General features: G+C 58.4%; 1 protein-coding gene across 2 annotated transcripts; it reads left to right on the plus strand.

Annotated features, from left to right (window-relative positions):
* Nucleotides 1-20,235, plus strand: Lmtk3 (lemur tyrosine kinase 3). Of its 2 annotated transcripts, none has more exons than XM_028859259.2 (16): nt 1-691; nt 2,311-2,423; nt 3,201-3,334; nt 3,559-3,709; nt 4,149-4,225; nt 4,666-4,784; nt 7,463-7,550; nt 7,789-7,937; nt 8,642-8,726; nt 8,812-8,933; nt 9,012-9,161; nt 9,471-11,908; nt 14,416-14,810; nt 16,534-16,669; nt 16,969-17,106; nt 19,750-20,235. In XM_028859259.2, the coding sequence occupies exons 1-16, from the start codon at nt 651-653 to the stop codon at nt 19,764-19,766; spliced, it is 4,353 nt and encodes a 1,450-aa protein (XP_028715092.1). In that variant the 5' UTR covers nt 1-650; the 3' UTR covers nt 19,767-20,235. The 2 variants fall into 2 exon arrangements, with proteins under 2 accessions (XP_028715092.1, XP_028715095.1); XM_028859262.2 differs by lacking the exon at nt 1-691 and adding an exon at nt 2,084-2,190.
* Nucleotides 20,236-20,866: the final 631 nt, after the last annotated feature.

Below are 20,866 nucleotides of genomic sequence, written 5' to 3' on the forward strand. Positions count from 1 at the left end.
CCTGTAATCCCAGCGCTCAGGAGACTGAGGCCCGAGGACTGTTGCAAGCTCATGGCCGTCCTGAGTTACAGAGTGAGTTCCAGGAGAGCTTGGGTACACAGTGAGACCCTGTCTCAAAAAAGCAAATCCACACCAAGCCTGGGTGGATTGAAGAGCTCGGCGGCCCAGCCGGCCCTTCCCGCAGTCCTGACTTCTGGCTCACAGCTGAACTAATCACACTGACAGTGCTGTAATAAACTCAGTTCTTAGTGACCTTAAGAACAAACAGCAAGCTCCCCGACCTCATCACTGGTGGCAGATGCCCCCCGCCTGCCACCCTCATGCTCATCCCCGCAGGCGGCGCAACCTGGGTCTCCCAGCTGGACTGCATTTCCCAGAAGACTCTGCGCAGCCCCACAACTCCCCATAAGCCTCTCTTCCTTCAGGTCCTGGCTCTCCAGCCAGGGGGCAGCTTTGCGCGCTCACTCCTCGTTCACCCCAACCCCATTCCCCGTACTTTGCTGCTCCTCCATCCACAACGATCCTGCCTCAGTTTCTCCAGTGAGCCCCTGTGAGGCCTCCCCTCCTCCCAGTGCCCCCGGGGAGCAGTGCTGCGCGCGCAGCTCCCGTCCAGCCTCACTGAGGGGACGAGTCGCAGGTATTCCTGGACCATGGAGACATCCTCGCCGAGGGCGGCAGTCTGCGCTTCTGGGTGTGTCTGCAGCTCTGTGTGCCGCCGGGTGGGGTGGGACCCCGAGACTGCAGCCTGGCACGTGATGTGTGTGTGTGTGTGTGTGTGTGTGTGTGTGTCTTGTCTGATGTGTCGGTGTCCCTGGTTCCCATCCTTAGCTCTGTCAATGCCCTGTTGTGTACATGGGGCAGGTGACTGGCCCTCTCTGTGCCTCGGTTTCCTTACCTGTACATTGGGCATGAAAAAGCACCTGTCTTGGTGGCTGTTGTGAGGATCGAAAGGTAATACTCCAAACCTCGGAAACGTCTGGCGCAGAATAAATCCTGCTAATAATAAATACATGAAATAAACTACGCTTATGCATCTTTTGTGCCCATGTGTGTTGGTGTATGTGACGTGAGGCTACAGTGGGGTAACAAGTCTAAAGAGTGTGTCCACTCGCGCTGTCTGTTTAGGTAGGTGGTGTGCCTTTGTGTGCAATACTCGTGACTGTACTTTTTGCACAGGGCATGTTTGTGCCCTGTCCTGTGTTTGTGTTTTTTGCATAAACTGTGTGACTTTGCATTATGAACTGTATGTTCTCATGTGTGTATGTGTATGTGATGTGCGTTTGTCCCGGGGGTGAGCAATGTGCATACCCAGTGCTGCATACATGCATGTGTTGTTTCTGTATGTTCACGTATGTGACTGACCAGCCTGTGTCTGTGCGTGCATGCAAGGGTCTTTGGATGTATGAGCTAATCATGTCTATGTGCTCTTTGTTGTCTATGCAGAATGTCAGTTTATGACAGCATGCCTCCTCATGTCCCAAAGGGTCTGTGTGGATCTTTGTGATACCTCCCGTGTTTGGAGCTCTGTGGTGTGTGTGTGTGTGTGTGTGTGTGTGTGTGTGTGTGTGTGTGGTGCTGGGACATTCCTGTGTGGCTGGGTGAATCTGTACCAACCAGAGGCTGGACTGCCTATGCATCCTCAGTGTAGTCTGTCCCCATGTCTTTGTGTGTGACGTGTCCGTGTCTCCGTCTGCTGATGGCTGTCCACCTTTGTATGTGATGCGCTTGTGAAGGTTCCTGTGACATGTGTCAGCTGTGTGTGGGCTGCGTGGGTTTGATATCTGCATCTTAGCATGTAGCACACGTGTAGACACCAGTAGTGTGTCACAGTGGTGTCAGGGCCACGCACTGTGGACTCTGCGCCCCCCCCCCGCCCCCCGCCAAGGGTCTGTTGGTCTCCGTCTCGTCCCTCCTCCCCCTTCCTATTCTCCCCTCCCGCCTGGCAGCCAATGCAACCGGGAACCAGTTGCCATGACAACGCTCCCTCCTCCCTCCTCCCACCCTTCCTCTGACAGGCTCTCTGCTCCCCCAATCCCGATTGTCCTCGGGGGCGGGGCCCTCGCTCTCCCCCCCATCTTCCCCTCCCCCCTACCCCAGCAACCCCGGCTCCCTAGCTCCTCTCCTCCGTCCGCCTCTCCATCCCTTCATCCTTCTGTCCTTTCGAGGAGGGGGAGGGGGGTACCTGAGCCAGTAAGCAGCCCCTCCCTCCTCCTGTCCTGCGTTTCCCGCCCCTCTCCTGGGCTGGGGGAGGCCAGGGTTGAGCGGGTCCCCATGGCTGGGGGCTGAGGGCCCGCCCCCCCTCCTCCCCAGCCGCCGATACCTCCACCTCCCTTCCATCCTGGACAAGATGCCTGCGCCCGGCGCACTCATCCTCCTGGCGGCCGTCTCCGCCTCCGGCTGCCTGGCGTCCCCAGCGCACCCGGGTGAGTATGTCCAGCCGTCCGCGGCCCGCGCCCAACCCCCACCGGGCCAGCCTGGCACCTGTGCGCAGTCCCTGGGGACGAGCGGGTCTGCAGGGTCAGGGAGACGTGCCAAGGCGGGTGGGGAGTGGGCTGCGGACCGAGTGCGTGCATGTGAGCGTGCATGTGAGCTCATGTGCACGCGAGTGCACACGGTGCGCGGGGAGATGGAAGGCCGCAGCCTTTGGGGGAGAGAGACCCTATTTCTAAGGGGGACACAGCTCTGGCTTTGCAGAGTCCCCTCCCTCAGGACTAAGGCTGTGGCTAGAGAATGGGCCTGTGTTCCCAGTGTCTTTAAAAGAAACAGTTCTCAGTCACCTTTCAGACGTGGAGTGGGCAGGGGGTTCAGCTCCGGGTAAAAATCTTGGAGCAACCCGCAATTGGGAGGGGGTCATGAAGCTATGCGCGGCAGCATATTACAAATTCTCAGAGCTTCAGGCCTCACTATTGCTCGTCACTGGAATGTATTCAAATACGGGTTAGGGGATGCATTTGGGGCGAGAGGTGGGGGGGTGGGTCCCAGCTTGGGACGAAAAGAGGGACCCCACCCCCAACCACCTGGGAAAGCCTTAAACTACAACTCCCACAATACATTAGGCCACCCGGCCTCTCTGCCAAGGGGCTCCTGGGTGCGGGGCATCATGGGAGTTGTAGTCCAAGACTAGCCCAGGATGGGAGGGGCACGGAGTCAGGTAGCCGGTGTCTTAAAGCCCAGACCCCAGCCCAGCCTTATGCCCACAGATGGATTTGCTCTGAGCCGAGCCCCTTTGGCTCCGCCCTACGCTGTGGTCCTCATTTCCTGCTCCGGTCTGCTGGCCTTCATCTTCCTCCTTCTTACCTGTCTGTGTTGCAAACGGGGTGATGTTCGTTTCAAGGTGAGGTGCCCTGGGACTAACCTGGGGAGAAAGACCCCAGCCAGCGAAGGGGCTGGAAGTCCCAGAGCACTCCCAAACCTGGGAACCTGGGATCCTCACACCAGCGGAAATGGGGTTGGGATCTGAGGGACAGGTCTGTGAACTGTGGGGAGGCAATTAGGGCAGGACGCTGGCGTCTCAGCACCCCCCTCCCGGTGCTCCCATTCTTGCCTCTCGCACCCCAGGAGTTTGAGAACCCAGAAGGGGAGGACTGCTCTGGGGAGTACACCCCCCCTGCGGAGGAGACCTCCTCCTCACAGTCGCTGCCTGATGTCTATATTCTGCCGCTGGCAGAGGTCTCCCTGCCAATGCCTGCCCCGCAGCCTGCACACTCAGGTACTGCCCCCTCCACCCCAGGATGCTGTGGTCCCAACACCGAGGGCTTCCTTTCGTGGCTCAGGGAGGGCAGAGGACAGAACCCTAGATTCATGGAAGTAACTTATAGGGAGGCCACACGCACCATCTTGCAGAAAACCACAGATCTGGAGAGTCCTGCAGGATGGCCCCAGGGCCATCAGCCTAGATCTCAACCCGGGAAGCCAGCCTATAAACTGACTAACCAGTCTTGGAGCTAGGGTTGCCAAAGGGAAGGGCTGATTGGACCCTGGATCTCATGGGCAGCCAATGAGGAGGCTGGACCCTGCCATGGAATGTTGGAGACAGCCAATAAAAGGAGACTGCTGTCTACTCTGCTCTCAGACCCCACCCACTGTGGTGGTGTGGGGTATCCTGGAAAGGAGAGGAGCTCAGGGCCTCCCCTCCTGCCCCTCCTCAGACATCAGCACCCCCCTGGGCCTGAGCCGCCAGCACCTCAGCTACCTACAGGAGATTGGCAGCGGCTGGTTTGGGAAGGTGAGGGGCCTGGGCGGGAGGCAGAGGGGCATCCATACATCTCTGGCCTGTGCTCCTGTTCTATGTCTACCCGCATTGCCATCTGCTCTCGGCCTCCCCAGCCCCCACGCCCCTCAGCCTGCCCCCCTCCCTCCACCTCTCACCCACTCCCACCCACCTACCCCCACATCTGTCGGTCAGCGCCTCCCTCCTCACTCCATTGACCACTCCGCCTCGCCACCCGGCTCTCCACGCGTCCGTCAGTCTGTCCATCCTTCCATCCGTCCCCGCGTGCATCGGACTCTGGGCCTGTGAGTCTCTCACTCCGTGTCTGGTGGGGGACCAGGGAGGTGGGACATGAAGGGAAGGCCTGGAAGGTGGTTGGGAGTTTGGTGTGTTTGGAGCTAGCCTGGGGATGGGCTGGACACAGGTCAGCACTGACCGAAGCCCTCCTTGACCAGGTGATCCTGGGGGAGGTTTTCTCAGACTACACGCCTGCTCAGGTGGTGGTGAAGGAGCTGCGGGCCAGCGCAGGGCCCATGGAGCAGCGCAAGTTCATCTCAGAGGCTCAGCCCTATAGGTAAGTCCGCGGACAGGGCTTCGAGAAACGAAGCATCAGGTGGAGGAGGTGATGCTTGGAAGTGGATGGAACCCAGTGTGGTGCCAGGCCTGGCTTCCAGTCTCAGGTTTCTTCCTGACTGTATGGCTTTGGTGCCAGGATTTCCCTCCTGGAATCTTGGGTCTTCCTAGAGTGAGCTAAAGACAGCCTGGGGAAGGGGGTTCCCAGGCTGCACCTCAGGATCTTCATCCCAGTCACAGTTAAGACCATACCCGAGCTATCACTGAAGAGCCGGCCCCACCTCCTTTCTCCACTGTGAGAAAGATCTGTGACCATCCTGCTTAGGCTTCACGCCATTCTTTACACATAATTGTGCTTGGAGGTAGGAAGGTGTGTGTGGGCTCATTAGAGTCTGGTCCATCCTTGCTCCAAGTCCTCCCATGGCTCCTCCTTAGTGCTCCCAGGACATGGCCACAGCTCCCTCTAGCCCACAGGCCCTGCATAGTCGTTCCTCTAATCTGGCCTCTGGCCTCAACTCCCCCCCACACACACATACACACTGCAGCTGCTCATCTGCCCAAGGCCTTTGTTATTGCTCTTCCCTCCGGAGAATACCACTTCTTACCTGCTCATCTCTAATGCTGAACTGGGCCTTCATGTTCCTTTTTTAGTCTCAGCCCCAGGCCCCAGGGAAGAAGGGCCCTGCACAGGCATGGTGAGCTTTACCTACAATTGTACTCAGAATGCTGAGGCAGGAGGATTTTACGTAAGCTTGAGGCTAGCCTGAGCTACAGAAGGAGACCTTGTCTCAAAAACTGTGTGTTGTTGTTTTGCCTTGGTACTTGTATATTGTCTGTCTTTCTCTAGATTGAGGCTCTTTAAATTTAAGCTAAATAAAATGAAATGAGTTCAAAACTCATTCAGCCGGATATGGTTCACCCCTGCGATCAGAACACTTAGGACACTGAGGCAGGAGGATCTTTAGGAATTTGAGGCCAGCCTGGGCTACAAATAAGTGAATTTAAATACTCACTTCCTGAGTGACACTTGCCACATTTCGGGTGCACCACAGCTGACCCATGTCAGAGGTATCTGTGGGATACAGGGTCCTCTCTGTCTCTGAGCACAAGTGTGAGTTCTATAAGCCCCAGCAGATGTTTGCTGATCCAGACATAGAGCTGAACAGTATGGCCCTACCTTTATGAGCAAATCCAAGCGGTACGACCCTAGGCACGTTCCTTCACCTCTTGAGCCTCTGTTCCCTTCTGGATCACCCTGGTCTTTACTCTGCCCCACAGAGGTGTGGTGAAGTCCTGGCTTTCTCTCTCTCCATCGTCCTTGGTCCTTACCTCCTGCCATTTCTCAGGTTCCGGCACATGGTGGTCACTTTCCACATGCCTTCCACCAAGTGGGATGTTAGCAGTCTCCTAGGAGGGGAGGGGTTGAGGAGCCAGCCAAGCTGTGGTTGTAACACAGATACTAGCCCGGCCCCCAGCACCCAAGTAGCCCTTGGCATCTGCCTGGCCTCGTCAGAGAAGGAACTCACCTGCACGGGCCTCACTTGGGGTACCAGGCTTTGCAACAATGGCTGGGCTGCTTTCAAAGCCTGGGGAGGCCTGGTTCTGTAGAGCCAGCCGCCTTGCCGAACACTCTGGGAAGCTGGCTAAGGCAAGAGAGGAGGCAGAGTGCTGGGGCTGGGCCGCAGCCAGCAGCCTTGCAGCCGCAGCCGGGATGGAGGCCGCGAATCAAGTCAAGCATATGTCTACGGGTGGGAATAAAAGCAGCAGTAACGGTGGGCCTGGTGGTGTACACCTACCACATATCCCAGCACTCTGAGGGCTGAGGCAGGAGGATTGTGCACTCCCAGGCAGCTTGGGCTGCAGAGTGAAACCCTGTCTCAGATCACAGACTGGCAGGACCCGCCCCTCCCCGCGGCCAGCTGTCCACGTGACTTTCTTGGGAGTCAGAGGAAGTAATCAGAGAGGCAGAGGGACTTCCCTGGGAGACTTGAGAGGGATTCAGACCCAGTGCAAGGTGAATGAAGAGGCAGTGAAGCCGCTTGGGAGACGGTTGAAGCTGGGGCCTAACAGGGGGCAGAGACAAGAATGGGCTGCCGAGACGCTTGGTGCTTAGGAATGTGCTGCTCTCTCAGCACCCAAGTCTAATGGCTCGTGAGTGCCCGTAACTCCAGTCCCAGAGGTCTGATGCCCTCTCCTGGCCTTCGTGGGCACCTGCACTCACATGCCCATACCCACACATAAACACACATATACACATAATTCTAAAAAATTAAAAATACGGAGGCCTGGTGGCTCACGCGTTTAGTCCCAGCACTTAAGAGACAGAGACAGATGAATCTCTGTGAGTTTGGGGCCAGCCTGGTCTACATAGTAAGTTTCAGGACAGCCAGGGCTATATAGGGAGACCCAGAGTAAAAAAGAAAGAAATCCTGAGGAGAGAGTGTCCCCCATAGAGGTGGGCTGTGAGTGCAAAGGCCTTGAGCTGGTGGTGAGGTGTGTCTGGCCAGGGAGTAGCTGGAACACCAGAGTTTGGGTCTCATGGCATGGCTGGGGGGCCATGGAGAGTTCAACGAGCCAACCTGCAGGGGACATGAGGTTACGTCTACAGGCCTGGGACAGGGCTTGGCGAGGCTCAGCTCGGCGGGCTGGACACAGGCTGCTCTTTCTCTGCCCCCAAAGGAGCCTGCAGCACCCCAACGTCCTCCAGTGCCTGGGCGTCTGTGTGGAGACCCTGCCTTTCCTGTTGATTATGGAGTTCTGCCAGCTGGTGAGGGGCTGGGGAAAGGGAGGGCCTGCTGGAGCTGGAAGCCAGCTTCGCTCTCAGGACTCGGGGGTCTGCACTAGCCAGGGACTGAATCCAAGGTATCCTGCATGTGTGGCAAGCATCTGACCAACTAAGCTGAAGCGGCAGGGGAAGCCGGCTTGGAGGGGCTGCCCGACGTGGGTCGGAGGCTACTTCGTGCTCTCTTCAAATTGTGCTAAACTGCTCTTGTTTCCCCCCGCAGGGGGACCTGAAGCGATACCTCCGTGCCCAGCGGCCCCCGGAGGGCATGTCCCCTGAACTGCCCCCTCGTGACCTTCGGACACTGCAGAGGATGGGCCTGGAGATCGCCCGGGGACTGGCGCATCTGCATTCCCACAACTACGTGCACAGGTGAGCGAGGCGGATCCAACAGCAGGGGACCCAGGGGAGAACTGAGGGAGAGGACTCAGTGCCCGGGCGCTGAAGTTCTGAAGAAGGTGGAGGGAAGAAAAGGGGAGGAGTCAGAAGGGGGAGGAGCGGCCAAGGAGAGGGAGATTTAGCGAGCCAGCTGGGTGGGGTGGCCTGTGATCCCAGCACTCCGAAGGCTGAGCTAGGAGGATCCCAGCAGGAGTGGGGCCAGCCTTGTCTACATAGCAAGTCCCAGGACAGCCAAGGCGGAAAAGAAAAAAGAGAGAGAGGAGAGGAGAGGGAGGAGTCAGGAGGGAAGGGGAGGAAGGAGAGGAGGAGGCGAGAGGAAGAGGAGGAGAGAGTCAGGGGAGGAAGGAGACAGAGGAAGAGGGAAGAAAGACTGAGGTGTCAATAAAGGAGGTAGAGAGTGAGGAGGAGTTAGGGAGGAAAGCAGGAATTCGGGGGAGGAGGAGCCAGGACAGGAGCGGGAAGAGCCACCCGAGGAAGATGAGGTGTCAAGAGAGAGGAAAGACCCAGAGGAGGAGGAGGAGGACCAGGGCAGGTGGTGTGGTGGTGGTGGAGGAGGAGGAAGGAGTCGGGAGAGGAGGAGCCTGCGCCAGAGGAGCAGGGTGAGGAGAGGAGAGGCACACACAGCACTGGGGGCCGCCGGGCTTCCTCATGCCGCCTCCCCCACCCCTACCCCGCAGCGATCTGGCCCTGCGCAACTGCCTGCTAACTTCAGACCTCACGGTCCGCATCGGAGACTACGGCCTGGCGCACAGCAACTACAAGGTGGGCAGTGCGTGTGCGTGCGTGTGTCTGTGCGCGTGGCCCGGTCTGTGTCACCCACTGACCTGCGGACCCCGCCCGCCCCCAGGAAGACTACTACCTGACGCCCGAGCGCCTGTGGGTCCCGCTGCGCTGGGCAGCACCCGAGCTGCTGGGCGAACTGCACGGCAGCTTCGTGCTGGTGGATCAGAGCCGGGAGAGCAACGTCTGGTGAGGCCACGGGTCGCCGGCGCCTGGGGGATGGGGCTCCGCGGCTCCCTGACCTCTGACCTCTGGCCTCTGACCCAGGTCACTGGGGGTGACGCTTTGGGAGCTATTCGAGTTCGGGGCGCAGCCCTACCGTCACCTATCTGACGAGGAGGTCCTGGCCTTCGTCGTCCGCCAGCAGCACGTCAAGCTGGCCCGGCCCAGGCTCAAACTGCCCTACGCTGACTATTGGTAAGGCGCCCGATTCCGGGGTCAAGCTCAGGCCCAGACTTCCTAGCCCAGCCACCTGTGACCCCCATCTCCATCACCTGATGCCTAAAGTGGAGAAACTGACGCAGGGGAGTGGCACGTGGGAACTCTGCCCTGCCCTACCAGTCCTTACCTCTGCTCCCCCGGCCCCCCCCCCCCCCCGCCCCTGCCTCCCTCTGCTTCAGGGCCCCGGACTTTGTCTCTCTCTCTCTCTCTCTCTGTTGGCCTCTGTTCCTCTCCCGCTCTCTCGGGAGTTCTGCCCCCCTCACGGTCCCCTCCCTTGTCTCCCAGGTATGACATTCTGCAGTCTTGCTGGCGGCCGCCAGCCCAGCGCCCCTCGGCCTCCGACCTCCAGCTGCAGCTCACTTACCTGCTGTCCGAACGGCCCCCCAGACCCCCTCCGCCGCCGCCCCCTCCCCGAGATGGGCCCTTCCCCTGGCCCTGGCCCCCCTCGCATAGTGCGCCGCGCCCGGGGACCCTGTCCTCTCAGTTCCCCCTTCTGGATGGCTTCCCCGGGGCTGACCCAGATGATGTTCTCACGGTCACGGAGAGCAGCCGCGGCCTCAACCTTGAGTGCCTGTGGGAGAAGGCCCGGCGTGGGGCAGGCCGGGGTGGGGGTGCACCTCCCTGGCAGCCCGCCTCTGCGCCTCCTGCGCCCCACACCAACCCATCCAACCCCTTCTACGAGGCGCTGTCCACGCCCAGCGTGCTGCCGGTCATCAGCGCACGCAGCCCCTCGGTGAGCAGCGAGTACTACATCCGCCTGGAGGAGCATGGTTCTCCGCCAGAGCCCCTCTTCCCCAACGACTGGGACCCGCTGGACCCAGGCGTGCCCGGTCCCCAGGCCCCTCAGGCTCCCTCCGAGGTCCCCCAGCTGGTGTCCGAGACCTGGGCCTCCCCCCTCTTCCCTGCGCCCCGACCCTTTCAGGCCCAGTCCTCCGGATCAGGTGGCTTCCTGCTGAGTGGCTGGGACCCCGAGGGCCGGGGCGCTGGAGAGACCTTGGCAGGAGATCCTGCCGAGGTGCTTGGGGAACAGGGTACCGCACCCTGGACGGAGGAGGAGGAAGAAGAGAGCTCCCCAGGCGAGGACAGCAGCAGCCTTGGTGGGGGACCCAGCCGCCGGGGACCTCTCCCTTGCCCCTTGTGCAGTCGCGAGGGTCCCTGCTCCTGCCTGCCATTGGAGCGGGGGGACGCCGTGGCCGGCTGGGGGGGGCACCCTGCCCTTGGCTGTCCCCAACCCCCAGAGGACGACTCTTCGCTGCGTGCAGAGCGGGGCTCCCTGGCCGACCTGCCCCTGGTCCCCCCCACCTCAGCCCCTTCCGAGTTTTTGGACCCCCTTATGGGGGCCGCAGCGCCCCAGTACCCCGGGCGGGGGCCGCCTCCCGCTCCCCCCCCTCCGCCGCCACCTCCCCGGGCCCCCGCGGAACCGGCCGCGTCCCCCGACCCCCCGTCGGCCCTGGCCAGTCCAGGCTCCGGCCTGTCGTCTCCGGGCCCCAAGCCGGGGGACAGCGGCTACGAGACCGAGACCCCTTTTTCCCCCGAGGGAGCCTTCCCAGGTGGGGGGGCGGCCGAGGAGGAAGGGGTCCCTCGGCCGCGGGCTCCCCCCGAGCCACCCGACCCAGGAGCGCCCCGGCCACCCCCAGACCCGGGTCCCCTCCCACTCCCAGAGTCCCAGGAGAAGCCAACCTTTGTAGTTCAAGTGAGCACCGAGCAGCTGCTGATGTCCTTGCGGGAGGATGTGACAAAGAACCTCCTAGGGGACAAGGGGTCGACACCCGGGGAGACAGGACCCAGGAAGGCGGGGAGAAGCCCCGCGAACAGAGAGAAGGGCCTGGACCCGAACAGGGACCTGACATCCCTGGGCAGCAGGAAGAAAGTCCCCAGCTGGAGCCTCCCAGTGAACGGGGTGACAGTCTTAGAGACCGGCAAGCCGGGAGCCCTGGACGTGAAGGAGAAGGTGGCGGAGAATGGCCTGGAATCTCCCGAGAGAGGAGAGAGAGCCCTGGTGAATGGGGAGCCGATGTCCCCAGAGGCCGAGGAGAAGGTGCTGGCGAATGGGGTTCTGATGTCCCCAAAGAGCGAGGAGAAAGTGGCAGAGAATGGGGTCCTGAGGCTGCCCAGGAACATGGAGAGGCCGCCAGAGACTGGACCTCGGAGAGCCCCAGGGCCCTGGGAGAAGATGCCCGAGACTGGGGGTCTAGCTCCCGAGACCCTGCTGGATCAAGCCCCTGCGCCTTGCGAGGCAGTCTTGCCCCAGAACGGCTTGGAGACGGCCCCTGGCCAGCTTGGCCCAGTCCCCAAGAACGGGAACCCGGAACCCGGGACCGAGTGGAGAGTCCACGAGACTGGGGGGGCACCGAGAGTCCCCGGGGCTGGGAAGCTGGACCTCGGGAGTGGGGGCCGAGCCCAGGGGGGCGTGGGGATGGCCCCCGCCGGCGGCCCCGCAAGCGGCGTGGACGCAAAGGCCGGATGGGTAGACAGCTCGAGACCACTGCCGCCTCCGCCACCGCCACTGGGGGTCCAGCAGAGGAGGCCGGAGCCAGCGCCCCCGAAAGCCAGGCCGGAGGTGGCCCCCGAGGAAGAGCCAGGGGTCCCAGACAGCAGGCTCGGAGGAGACACGGCCCCCAGCGTCGACGAGGACCCCCCCAAGCCGGAGAGGAAGGGCCCCGAGATGCCGCGCTTGTTCTTGGACTTGGGACCCCCTCAGGGGAACAGCGAGCAGATCAAAGGTGAGGAGGTGGCCAGGTCCTGGGGTAGAGGAGGCGGGGTGGGAAAACTGACTAGGTCCCGGCACTACGACCGCCAACCACCCAGCAGTCACTGTATCTTGGGCCTACCTTGGCTGCGTCCCCGTTTATATTCCTAAGAAGAGGTCTTCATGCCAAGAATGGATGATAGAAAGGCCCTATGAAGGGGCTGTCAGGGTCGCTGTGAGGGGCAGGCCTTAGCTATGGACAAATTCTCAGCACTGAGCTCTCGGATATAGTGGAGACCTGTCTTTGTTATTTAAGCTTGTGTCGATGGGGTCTCCAAGTCTGGAACCAGAAGATAGCCAGAAACAAGCCAGGGCTGGGAACAGGTGGGGAAGTGCCATGTCTAGGGATAGCCACTCCCAAGAGGGCCACAGGTGATGCCGAATTTGCCACTTTTTCTTGTTAGATCAGTGTTCTGGATGTTCCAACAGTTGTAGGCAGCTCAGAGAGAATCTGGTGCAGCAAGTCAGGGCCATGTGAGGGCTCCGATAAGCTGGGAGTAACCAAGAGTGATGCCACATGTGTGTAATACCAGCGCTTGGGAGAGGGAAGCTAAAAGGTAGCTGTGAATTGAGGCCAGCCTGAGCTACATAGTGAGTTCCAGGCCAGCTAGAGATACATGGTGAGATCCTGTCTCAGACAAAGCAGAGGGTTGGGGTACGGCTCAGTTGATGAAATATTTGCCTTGCAAATGTGAGGAACAGATCCTCAAGAGCCACACAAACCAGGTGTGGTGGTGTGCTTGTAAACATATATATATGTTTAAGTAAAAAAAAGTTCTGGGGAAGTGGAGACAGGAGGATTGCTAGAGCTCACTGCTCAGACACTCTGGCTTAATTGGTGAGCTCAAGGCCAGTGAGTGACTCTTTCTCAAAGGATGTGGATGTACTGAGGAGAATGCCTGAGGTTGTCCTGTCCTCCACGCATGCGCAAACGCAAACACACACACACACACACACACACACACACACACACACATTATTTAAAAAAAAAAAAAAAGGCAGGCTGGCAGAAAGGGCACTTGCCACCTAACCTGAGGCCTGGAGTTTGATCCGTAGGACTGTGGTTGAAGGACAGAACTGAGTCCCATAAGTTGTTCCCTGACCACCACACACATGCCGATGTACTTGTGTGTCTGCACACATACATAAATACACACACACACAGACATACACAAGATTTAAAAATTTTAATGTAAAAATTTAAAGGAAGCAATAATCTAAGGGGTCTCTCTAATATGTCAGGCCATGGGTTGCCCGTGGCTGGGCCCACCCTGGTGGGCGAGTGTTCCGGAGCCACTGAGAGTCTAGAGCAGAAAGATGAGGCACACAGTGGCACCTCAAGAGAGATGGTACCCACCCAAGTTCCTGAAACAATATGGAGTCTACTGCCCTATTCCGGCTCTGCACTGGCACCCCACCCATGGGTCTAGAAAGCCATCAGGGTCACGTGACACTATTGGGGTAACTAAAATGTCTCAGAGAGTCTGGGTTGGCTTAGAGCTGCTGAGTGAAAAGAGGCTAGGAATGGCTTACTGTTTTCCACCCAGGGAACTCCTATTCATCCTTTAAAATCCCACACACACTTCCCCTTCCCTGGGAAGCCTTTGTGACTGCCAAAGGCTATCACTCCAACCTTATGTTCATACCCACCACCCCTGACAGTACTGTGGCTGTAACACAATGCTCATCCCGCTATCCTGAGAGGGTGCCTTCTGAGCAAAAGGGAAGGAGGGGGGCTAGGAACTGAGTGGATGGCAGGGAAGGGTGGGCACCTGCTTGGCACAGGTCAGTGAAACGTGAATGTGGGAGGCAGCCTCACCTACACTATCCTTAGTGCCTACACCCTCCATAGTGCCTACAGATGCTTTTCTTTTGCACTGATGGAGGAACAGTGGCCCAGAGAGGTGGATGTGCTTGTCAAGGGACACAATGAAAGAGTGAGATGGGACTGGGTGGAAAGTGGCCTTGGGGACCTTTGTGGCAGAGAAAGTGCTGGGAGGTGGCAACCAAGCCAGGCAGGGAAGAACTTCCCTTCTGCAGGGAACATTGGTTCATTAACCCCAGGGACTGTGAGCATTTCTCTGTGCACAGACCAAAAGTCGAGTGAGCTGTTCCGAGGCCAGGTACACTAAGCAAGGTTGAACTGCTGCGCTAGGCAGGAGGGTGTGGCCAGAGCATGTGTGCCTGGCTCCTAGAGGTGGCTCAGGTCTGGGGGCCCCCAGAGCTGAGGAACGGGCAGGACTCAGTCCCAGGCAGTGATAATGTCATATACAAATGATGAGAGGGGGCAAGAATAGGGAGTCCTGACTGAGGTGGGGACAGACTGCAGAGAACCACGGGGCCCAGGTGCTGTGGGAGAAACCTTTTGCTCTGGGTGCTGAGATCATGCACTGCGTGTGTGGGGGTCTCACTCTGCACACAGAGAGGCCCTCCAAACCCCCCTCCTCCCAGCACACAGCTCACCTGTCTCTCCCCTTGCAGCCAAACTCTCCCGGCTCTCGCTGGCGCTCCCTCCGCTCACGCTCACGCCGTTCCCGGGCCCGGGCCCGCGGCGGCCACCTTGGGAGGGCGCGGACGCAGGGGCGGCTGGCGGGGAGGCCGGCGGGGCGGGGGCGCCGGGGCCAGCGGAGGAGGACGGGGAGGACGAGGACGAGGAGGACGAGGACGAGGAGGCAGCGGGCTCTCGGGGCCCCGGGAGGACGCGGGAAGCCCCAGTGCCCGTCGTGGTGAGCTACGCCGACGCGGACACGGCCCGCCCGCTGCGGGGGCTGCTCAAGTCTCCACGCGCGGCCGACGAACCCGAGGACAGCGAGCTGGAGAGGAAGCGCAAGATGGTCTCCTTCCACGGGGACGTGACCGTCTACCTCTTCGACCAGGTGAGCGGAGCCTCAGGGCAGACCGCAGCAGGACGGGAGCGAGGTGGACCCCCTGGTGGTCCTGGTGGATGGGCCGGGGCCAGGGGGAGACGCACCTTTCCCTTTTGAGTGCCCAGGGATGCTCAGTTAGTGGGTGGAGCCCGGAGGGAGGTGGAAGCAAGTGGGCGGGGCCTGGGGGCCTGGGCCGAGCTTAGCAGGGGTAGGACCAGGAATGGGGTAGGGGTTTGTGATCTAGGAGTGACCTGAAGAGTGTTGGTGGGTCTAGAAGGCTGTCAGGAAGCAGCCTAGAGAGGCTGGGGAAACAAATAGAGATTATTAAAGACTGAAGAGAATGGGGGCGGGGCCCGGTTCACTGAGGGCGGAGCCTAGTGCTTTGAGCCCTGGTTTGTGCATAACACTTGAATGTCTATGGAGTGGACTCTAATTTAATTTTTAATAGTGTATGTCTGTGTATATTCATGAGTGCAGGTGCCTCAAAAGGTTATAAGCTTAGAATGTCCTGGGAGGCCCAGTCAGTGGGTGGAGCCCGGAGGCAGGTGTCCGATGTGGGTACTGGGTAATAAACCCTGGTCATTTAGAAAAGCATCATCAGCCCCTTGAGATTGGGCTTTAAATGGGGCAGATCTTATCACGTGGAAGATGGAGCGGGCTTGGTTTGGCCACCCAGGTTTGTAACCCCTGCTTTCAGAAGGCAGAGGCAAGACAATCTCTAGGATTTTTGTTTGTTTTTGAGAAAGGATTGTGTGTTTTGGCAGGGGGGGGGCGCTGTCTGTCTTGGAACTAGCTCTGTAAACCAGGCTGGCCTCGAACTCACAGAGATCTTCCTGCTTCTGCCTCCTGAATGCATGCGCCATCCCCCCCTCCACGCCCCTCCCCCTCCATCTCTAGTTAAAGGCCAGCCTGATCTGCATAGAGAGTTGCAGCCAGGGCTACATATCAAAACTCTTTCTCAAACAAACAAATGAACAAACATACTAAAAAACAAAGTAACCAGGACCTGAAATCTTCATACTCTTGAAAACAGGAGGTCTTATAGACTGAGACTGTCGGAGGCCAGTTTGTGAGGCAGTTGAGAACAGAGCAGGGACCTGGGATGCCAAAGTGAAACTTTAATTTAATTTTATTTTTGAGGCAGGGTTTCTCTGTGAAGCCTTGGGTGTTGAGAACTCACTGGGTAGACCAGGCTGGCCTAGAACTCAGGGATCCACCTGCTTCCGTCTCCCGAATGCTGGGACTAAAGGCAAACACCACCCTGCCTGGCTCGAAGTGGGACTTGGAGAGCTTGAGTGGGGCTGGGGTCATTGTCTCTTGGTCCTCAGTTGGGGTTAGGGAGCGAGAGGGTCACAGGGGCAGGTTGTTAGTTCTGAGACACAGGTTTGGATCTCTGCAGCCCAGATCTTGGAGTTGGCGGCATGGGGTTTAGATCAGCGTCTTGGGTTAAGGACTGAGTGCAGCAGGCTGAATTTAGAAGCAGGAGGGAATTCCTGAGCAGGGTGGGGCTTCACAGTCAGGTAAGAACGTAGACCAGGGTGAGAGTAAGGCCGGTCAGAAGCTTCGAAGGCAGATGAAGGTTACATCCACTTCGCCACACAATGCGGTGTCAGTAATTACAGGCTGGGGTGCCAAAAGCCCCAGCAATGTCTGGATTTTATTGCTCCTTGGAGATGCGGTGGTTGGGATGTGACCATTCGTTCCCTATCCTTTCCTTCCCTTGCTTTCACAGGAGACTCCAACCAACGAGTTGAGCGTCCAGGGCACCCCCGAGGGGGACACGGACCCATCAACGCCCCCAGCGCCCCCGACGCCTCCCCACCCCACCACCCCAGGAGATGGGTTTCCCAACAACGACAGCGGCTTTGGTGAGGGGCGGAGCCCACGGCTCGGCCGCGGAGGGGCGGGGCTTGGGCAGGGAGGGCGGGGCTAGGAAGGGACCTGGAAAAAAAGGATAGAGCCGGGAGTCTGTCCAGCCTGCATGGCCGGAGAGGGAGGGTCCTGGGAGGAGCTCAGGAAGGCAGGCCTTGGTAGAGGTGGGCAGGAGGGGGAGGGGAGGCATCTGAAGCGGGAGGGGCTGGGCCTTGCTGGAGGGTGGGGCTAAAGTCAGCCTTGTGCTGGTCTTTGAGACTGGTGTGTCTCTAAGGCTGGTCCACTCTCTCCTTAGGCGGCAGTTTCGAGTGGGCGGAGGATTTCCCCCTCCTCCCCCCGCCCGGGCCCCCCCTGTGCTTCTCCCGCTTCTCCGTCTCACCTGCGCTGGAGACCCCGGGGCCTCCCGCCCGGGCTCCCGACGCCCGGCCCGCAGGTACGGTGCTTCCAGCTGGACCCTGCTCCACCCTCCCCTCCCTTACCTTGCCTATCTCATTAATTTTCCTGCCTCTCTTTTCCGTCCCTCCACCCAGTCACTCTGACACCTCTCATCTCAGACCAGTTGGTTCCCATTCACAGCCTTGGACAGTTACATCAGTCTCTTAGCTTCAGTTTCTTCTTACTCAAGGATCCCCACGTGCGCACTCTCCTGCTTACCCATCTTTTCCATTTCTGGGTTCAGACACCCTGCTGGATCTCCATCTCCTCTCCAAGGGCACTTCAAGCCCGCAGAGGATATGGCAGACCCCAGAGACAGGAGTCACTGTAACAGCAGAGAGCTCACAGCGACCTGTCACATTGCAACCCGCTCAATCCCCACTGCGATCCTTAGAGTGGATTCTAGTCCCATCATTTTACAGAAAGGAGAACTGAGGCACTTAGAAAAGAGCGTAAGAGGCGGAATTTCTCTCCAGGCTGGCCCTGAGTGCTGCCCTCTCGTGGTTCGCATCTGCTGCATCCTTGTACTCTTGGAGCCACTCACTCCGTTCTCCCCCTTCTGGCCATCATGTTGGACGCCCAGGATGGGCCAGTCAGTGTCCTTTCTGCCCACATAGAGTGGGCACGATAGTGGATCATGCTCCTGAGTATTATGAGGGTATAAATGGCTTAATCTCCCTGATGGGCGTCTAGAGTGGAGATTGTGTGATGGATGGTGTTACTGACCCAGAGTTGTGAAGAACTTAGCTAGTTCAAGGAACAGAAGACAGGCCAGGGTGCCTGGGGCTCCCGAGGGTGCAGAGTCAGAGTGAGGTGAAGGGATGAGACAGAATTTTTTTTAATGACTTATTTATTTTTATATGCATTGGTGTTTTGCTTACATGTATGTCTGTATTGGTATAGGGCACTACTCCAGAACTGAAATTACAGACAGCTGTGAGCTGCCATGTGGGTGCTGGGAATTGAACCCGGGTATTCTGGAAGAGCAGCCAGTGCTCTTTTTTTTTTTTTTTAAGCTTTTTTTTTCTTTGAAGTTTCATCTTTTTTTTTTAAAAGATTCATTCATTTATTTATTTATTACGTACACAGTGTTCTGTTTGCATATGTCCCTGCACACCAGAAGAGGGAGCCAGATCTCATTACAGATGGTTATGAGCCACCATGTGGGTGCTGGGAATTGAACTCAGGACCTCTGGAAGAACAGCCAGAATCTCTAGCCAGTGCTCTTAACCACTGAGCCATCTCACCAGTCTTGGGATGGGACAGATTATAAGTGACTTGGGGGGCCCGGTGTGGTGCACCCCTTTAATCCCAGCCCTTGGGAGGCAGAGGCAGATGGATCTCTGAGTTCAAGGCCATCCTGGTCTACAGGGCAAGTTCCAGGACAGTCAGGGCTACAGAGAAACCCTGTCTCCAAAAACCAAAATATATAACAATAATAGTAATAATAAATAAATAAATAAATAAATAAATAAATAAATAAAGGGCTTGGAGGAACTTTGCCCAGAGGATGCTAGCGAACCACGAGGCAGGGGAGGGGCTGTGGTGAGAGACTGGAAGAAGACAGGCTGGGTGACTGGGGAGAGGATGGGGAGAGTCAGGGAGGAGAGGCTAGTGAGCACACTAGGCACAGGGAGAGAGGAGGGGCAGGGCAGGGTCAAGGGAAAGACAGGATTGGGGCTGCATCCCCCCAAGTCACCCAAATATCACTTCCTGACACCTCCATCTCAGGACCCCCAGGAACACAGGGCAGGGTGGGGTCCAGGGTGTGGGGACACTAGTCAGTGAGTCAGGGCCCAGGCTGGCAGGATGACCTCACTCTTAGTCACCACGAGTGGGGATGGAGGACCCAGTGGTATGAAGGCCCAAATCCTTGCCTGCTGTCACAGACACTCCCGCCAGGCATGGGTGGGGAAGCTGCTAAGCATGTCTGTCTCCCCGGACCACTGCAGGTGCCCCTGGGCACTCCTGTGCACGCCATCTTTACACCAGGTCCTGGGTGAGGAACGCATCCCAAGTACTTTGAAAAGGAGCGAGGACCATGCTTTCCACTCAAGGAGGAAGTGGGCTCTGGTGCCTCCCCTTGGCCAGGACCCCAGGTGTCAGCACGAAGTGTGGAGGGGCTCACCTCTTGCCGCACTGGCCCTCGTTAGTGTTCTAGGTCCCGAGAATGAGTCAGGCTGTCATGTTGGGGAGGCTGGAGGATGGCTGGTGAAGGTACTGTGGACAGACTGGTCCCATACTCCCATGCAGTGAAGGTACAGGCAGACACGAGGTTCTTCCACAGTAACTGGGATGAGATACATTAATACTCAATAGTGGAATACCTGAGGACAAATCGAGGAAGCAAATGATAGCCCAGGATGTCCAGGGGTGATAAGATGATTCAGAATGGTTGTGAAAGGCCTCGAAAGTGGGGGGCCTAAACTACCTGGGAAGAGCATTTAGACCCTGGGGTAGAATGGTACCTGGAACATTTGAGGCCAGTGTGACTGGCGCAGAGGAACGGATGAGGTCAGAGGATGGGCATGGTGCCGCTCCTGGGCCTTCCTTCACCTTAAATGAGTTGGAAGCCAGAAGCCTGTCTCCCCTGATTCCATCTCTCCTGATTCCCATCCTCTCTCTACTCTCTTTATCCCAGGCCCCGTGGAGAACTGACTCCCCAAAGACCCAGCCCCTTTGCACCCCAAGAAGAGGGTTTGCGAGCAGAATCTTGTGTGGACGATGGAGCCATTGCCCCCGACACGTGACGCAGCCTCTGGGGAGGCGCCTGAGGCTGCGCCCTCCCCCTCCTCCACCATGTGCCAAACAGGAGGCCCAGGCCCTCCACCCAGCCCCCCAGATGGATCCCCTGACCCCCCCGACCCCCTCGGAGCCACATGAGGCAGGAGCCTCATCGCTGGATAGCCACACTTCTTGGAACTGAACTGAACTCTTCTGGGCCCAGAGCCCCTGGCACAGCGGAGGTCCCTCCTGACCCACTCTTGGCCTCATGAAGGCCACTGGCTTCAGGAACCTGGGCCCCCATCTTGCGTCTCCCCTCACCCCCAGCCTGGCCCCTGGAGGGGCCTCTGATTCAAACCTTCGCGTGACATTTTCACATTATTTAAAAAAGACAAAAAACAACTTTTTGGAGGAAAATGGGGCCTGTGTGTGTTTGGGGAGGTGGGAGGGAGATGCCAGTAGACACGGCCTGGTTCTGTTCCTTAGAGCCTCTGACGTTGGTGGCAGCCTCAACTTACCCTTCCATGTTCCACAAGGAGTCAGTGATGGCGTGGGACCAAACAATTGTGGTGGTAACCATGTTCCTGCAGGGTCTAGAAGCTGTCACAGGGCCAGGCCAGGTACTGGTGGTAGGAAGGCGCTCAGAACTGACCTGCTAGCCACTGCCTGCCTGCCTGCCCACATTGGCCTGTCTCCCTCCCTTCCTCCTGTGGACACCTGTTCCTTAGCCTCTGGACTAGGGTCCCTTGTCCCCCAAACTTGGGACCATGTTTATTGGTACATGAAGGAGTGAATTTGCATGGTGGAAGGAAGCAGAGCAAGGGTGGGTTGAGTAGGATGGTGTACTCTGCTTTGTAAATTAAGGTGACGGGACACAGGCCAAGGAAAACCCTACAGCAGGCAGGGTTCACCGTCCTCACCACTGACGTGATCTAGAGGCATGCCAACCCAGGTTGGGGTGAGTCATGGTAGTATGGTGGGCCAGGCCCATGAGGTCCTAGTTGGAAGAATGAGGGTTATAGGCCTGATGCCAA

The sequence above is a fragment of the Peromyscus leucopus genome, chromosome 1, assembly GCF_004664715.2.
Source record: "Peromyscus leucopus breed LL Stock chromosome 1, UCI_PerLeu_2.1, whole genome shotgun sequence".
Classification (NCBI taxonomy): domain Eukaryota; kingdom Metazoa; phylum Chordata; class Mammalia; order Rodentia; family Cricetidae; genus Peromyscus; species Peromyscus leucopus.

Excerpts from the sequence above, each read along its gene's own strand:
- Lmtk3 (XM_028859259.2), top strand. The coding sequence starts at position 651 with ATGGAGACATCCTCGCCGAGGGCGGCAGTCTGCGCTTCTGG. Across the intron at positions 2,424-3,200 it reads GGCGTCCCCAGCGCACCCGG|ATGGATTTGCTCTGAGCCGA; the intron begins GTGAGTATGTCC and ends TTATGCCCACAG. Across the intron at positions 4,226-4,665 it reads GCAGCGGCTGGTTTGGGAAG|GTGATCCTGGGGGAGGTTTT; the intron begins GTGAGGGGCCTG and ends CTCCTTGACCAG.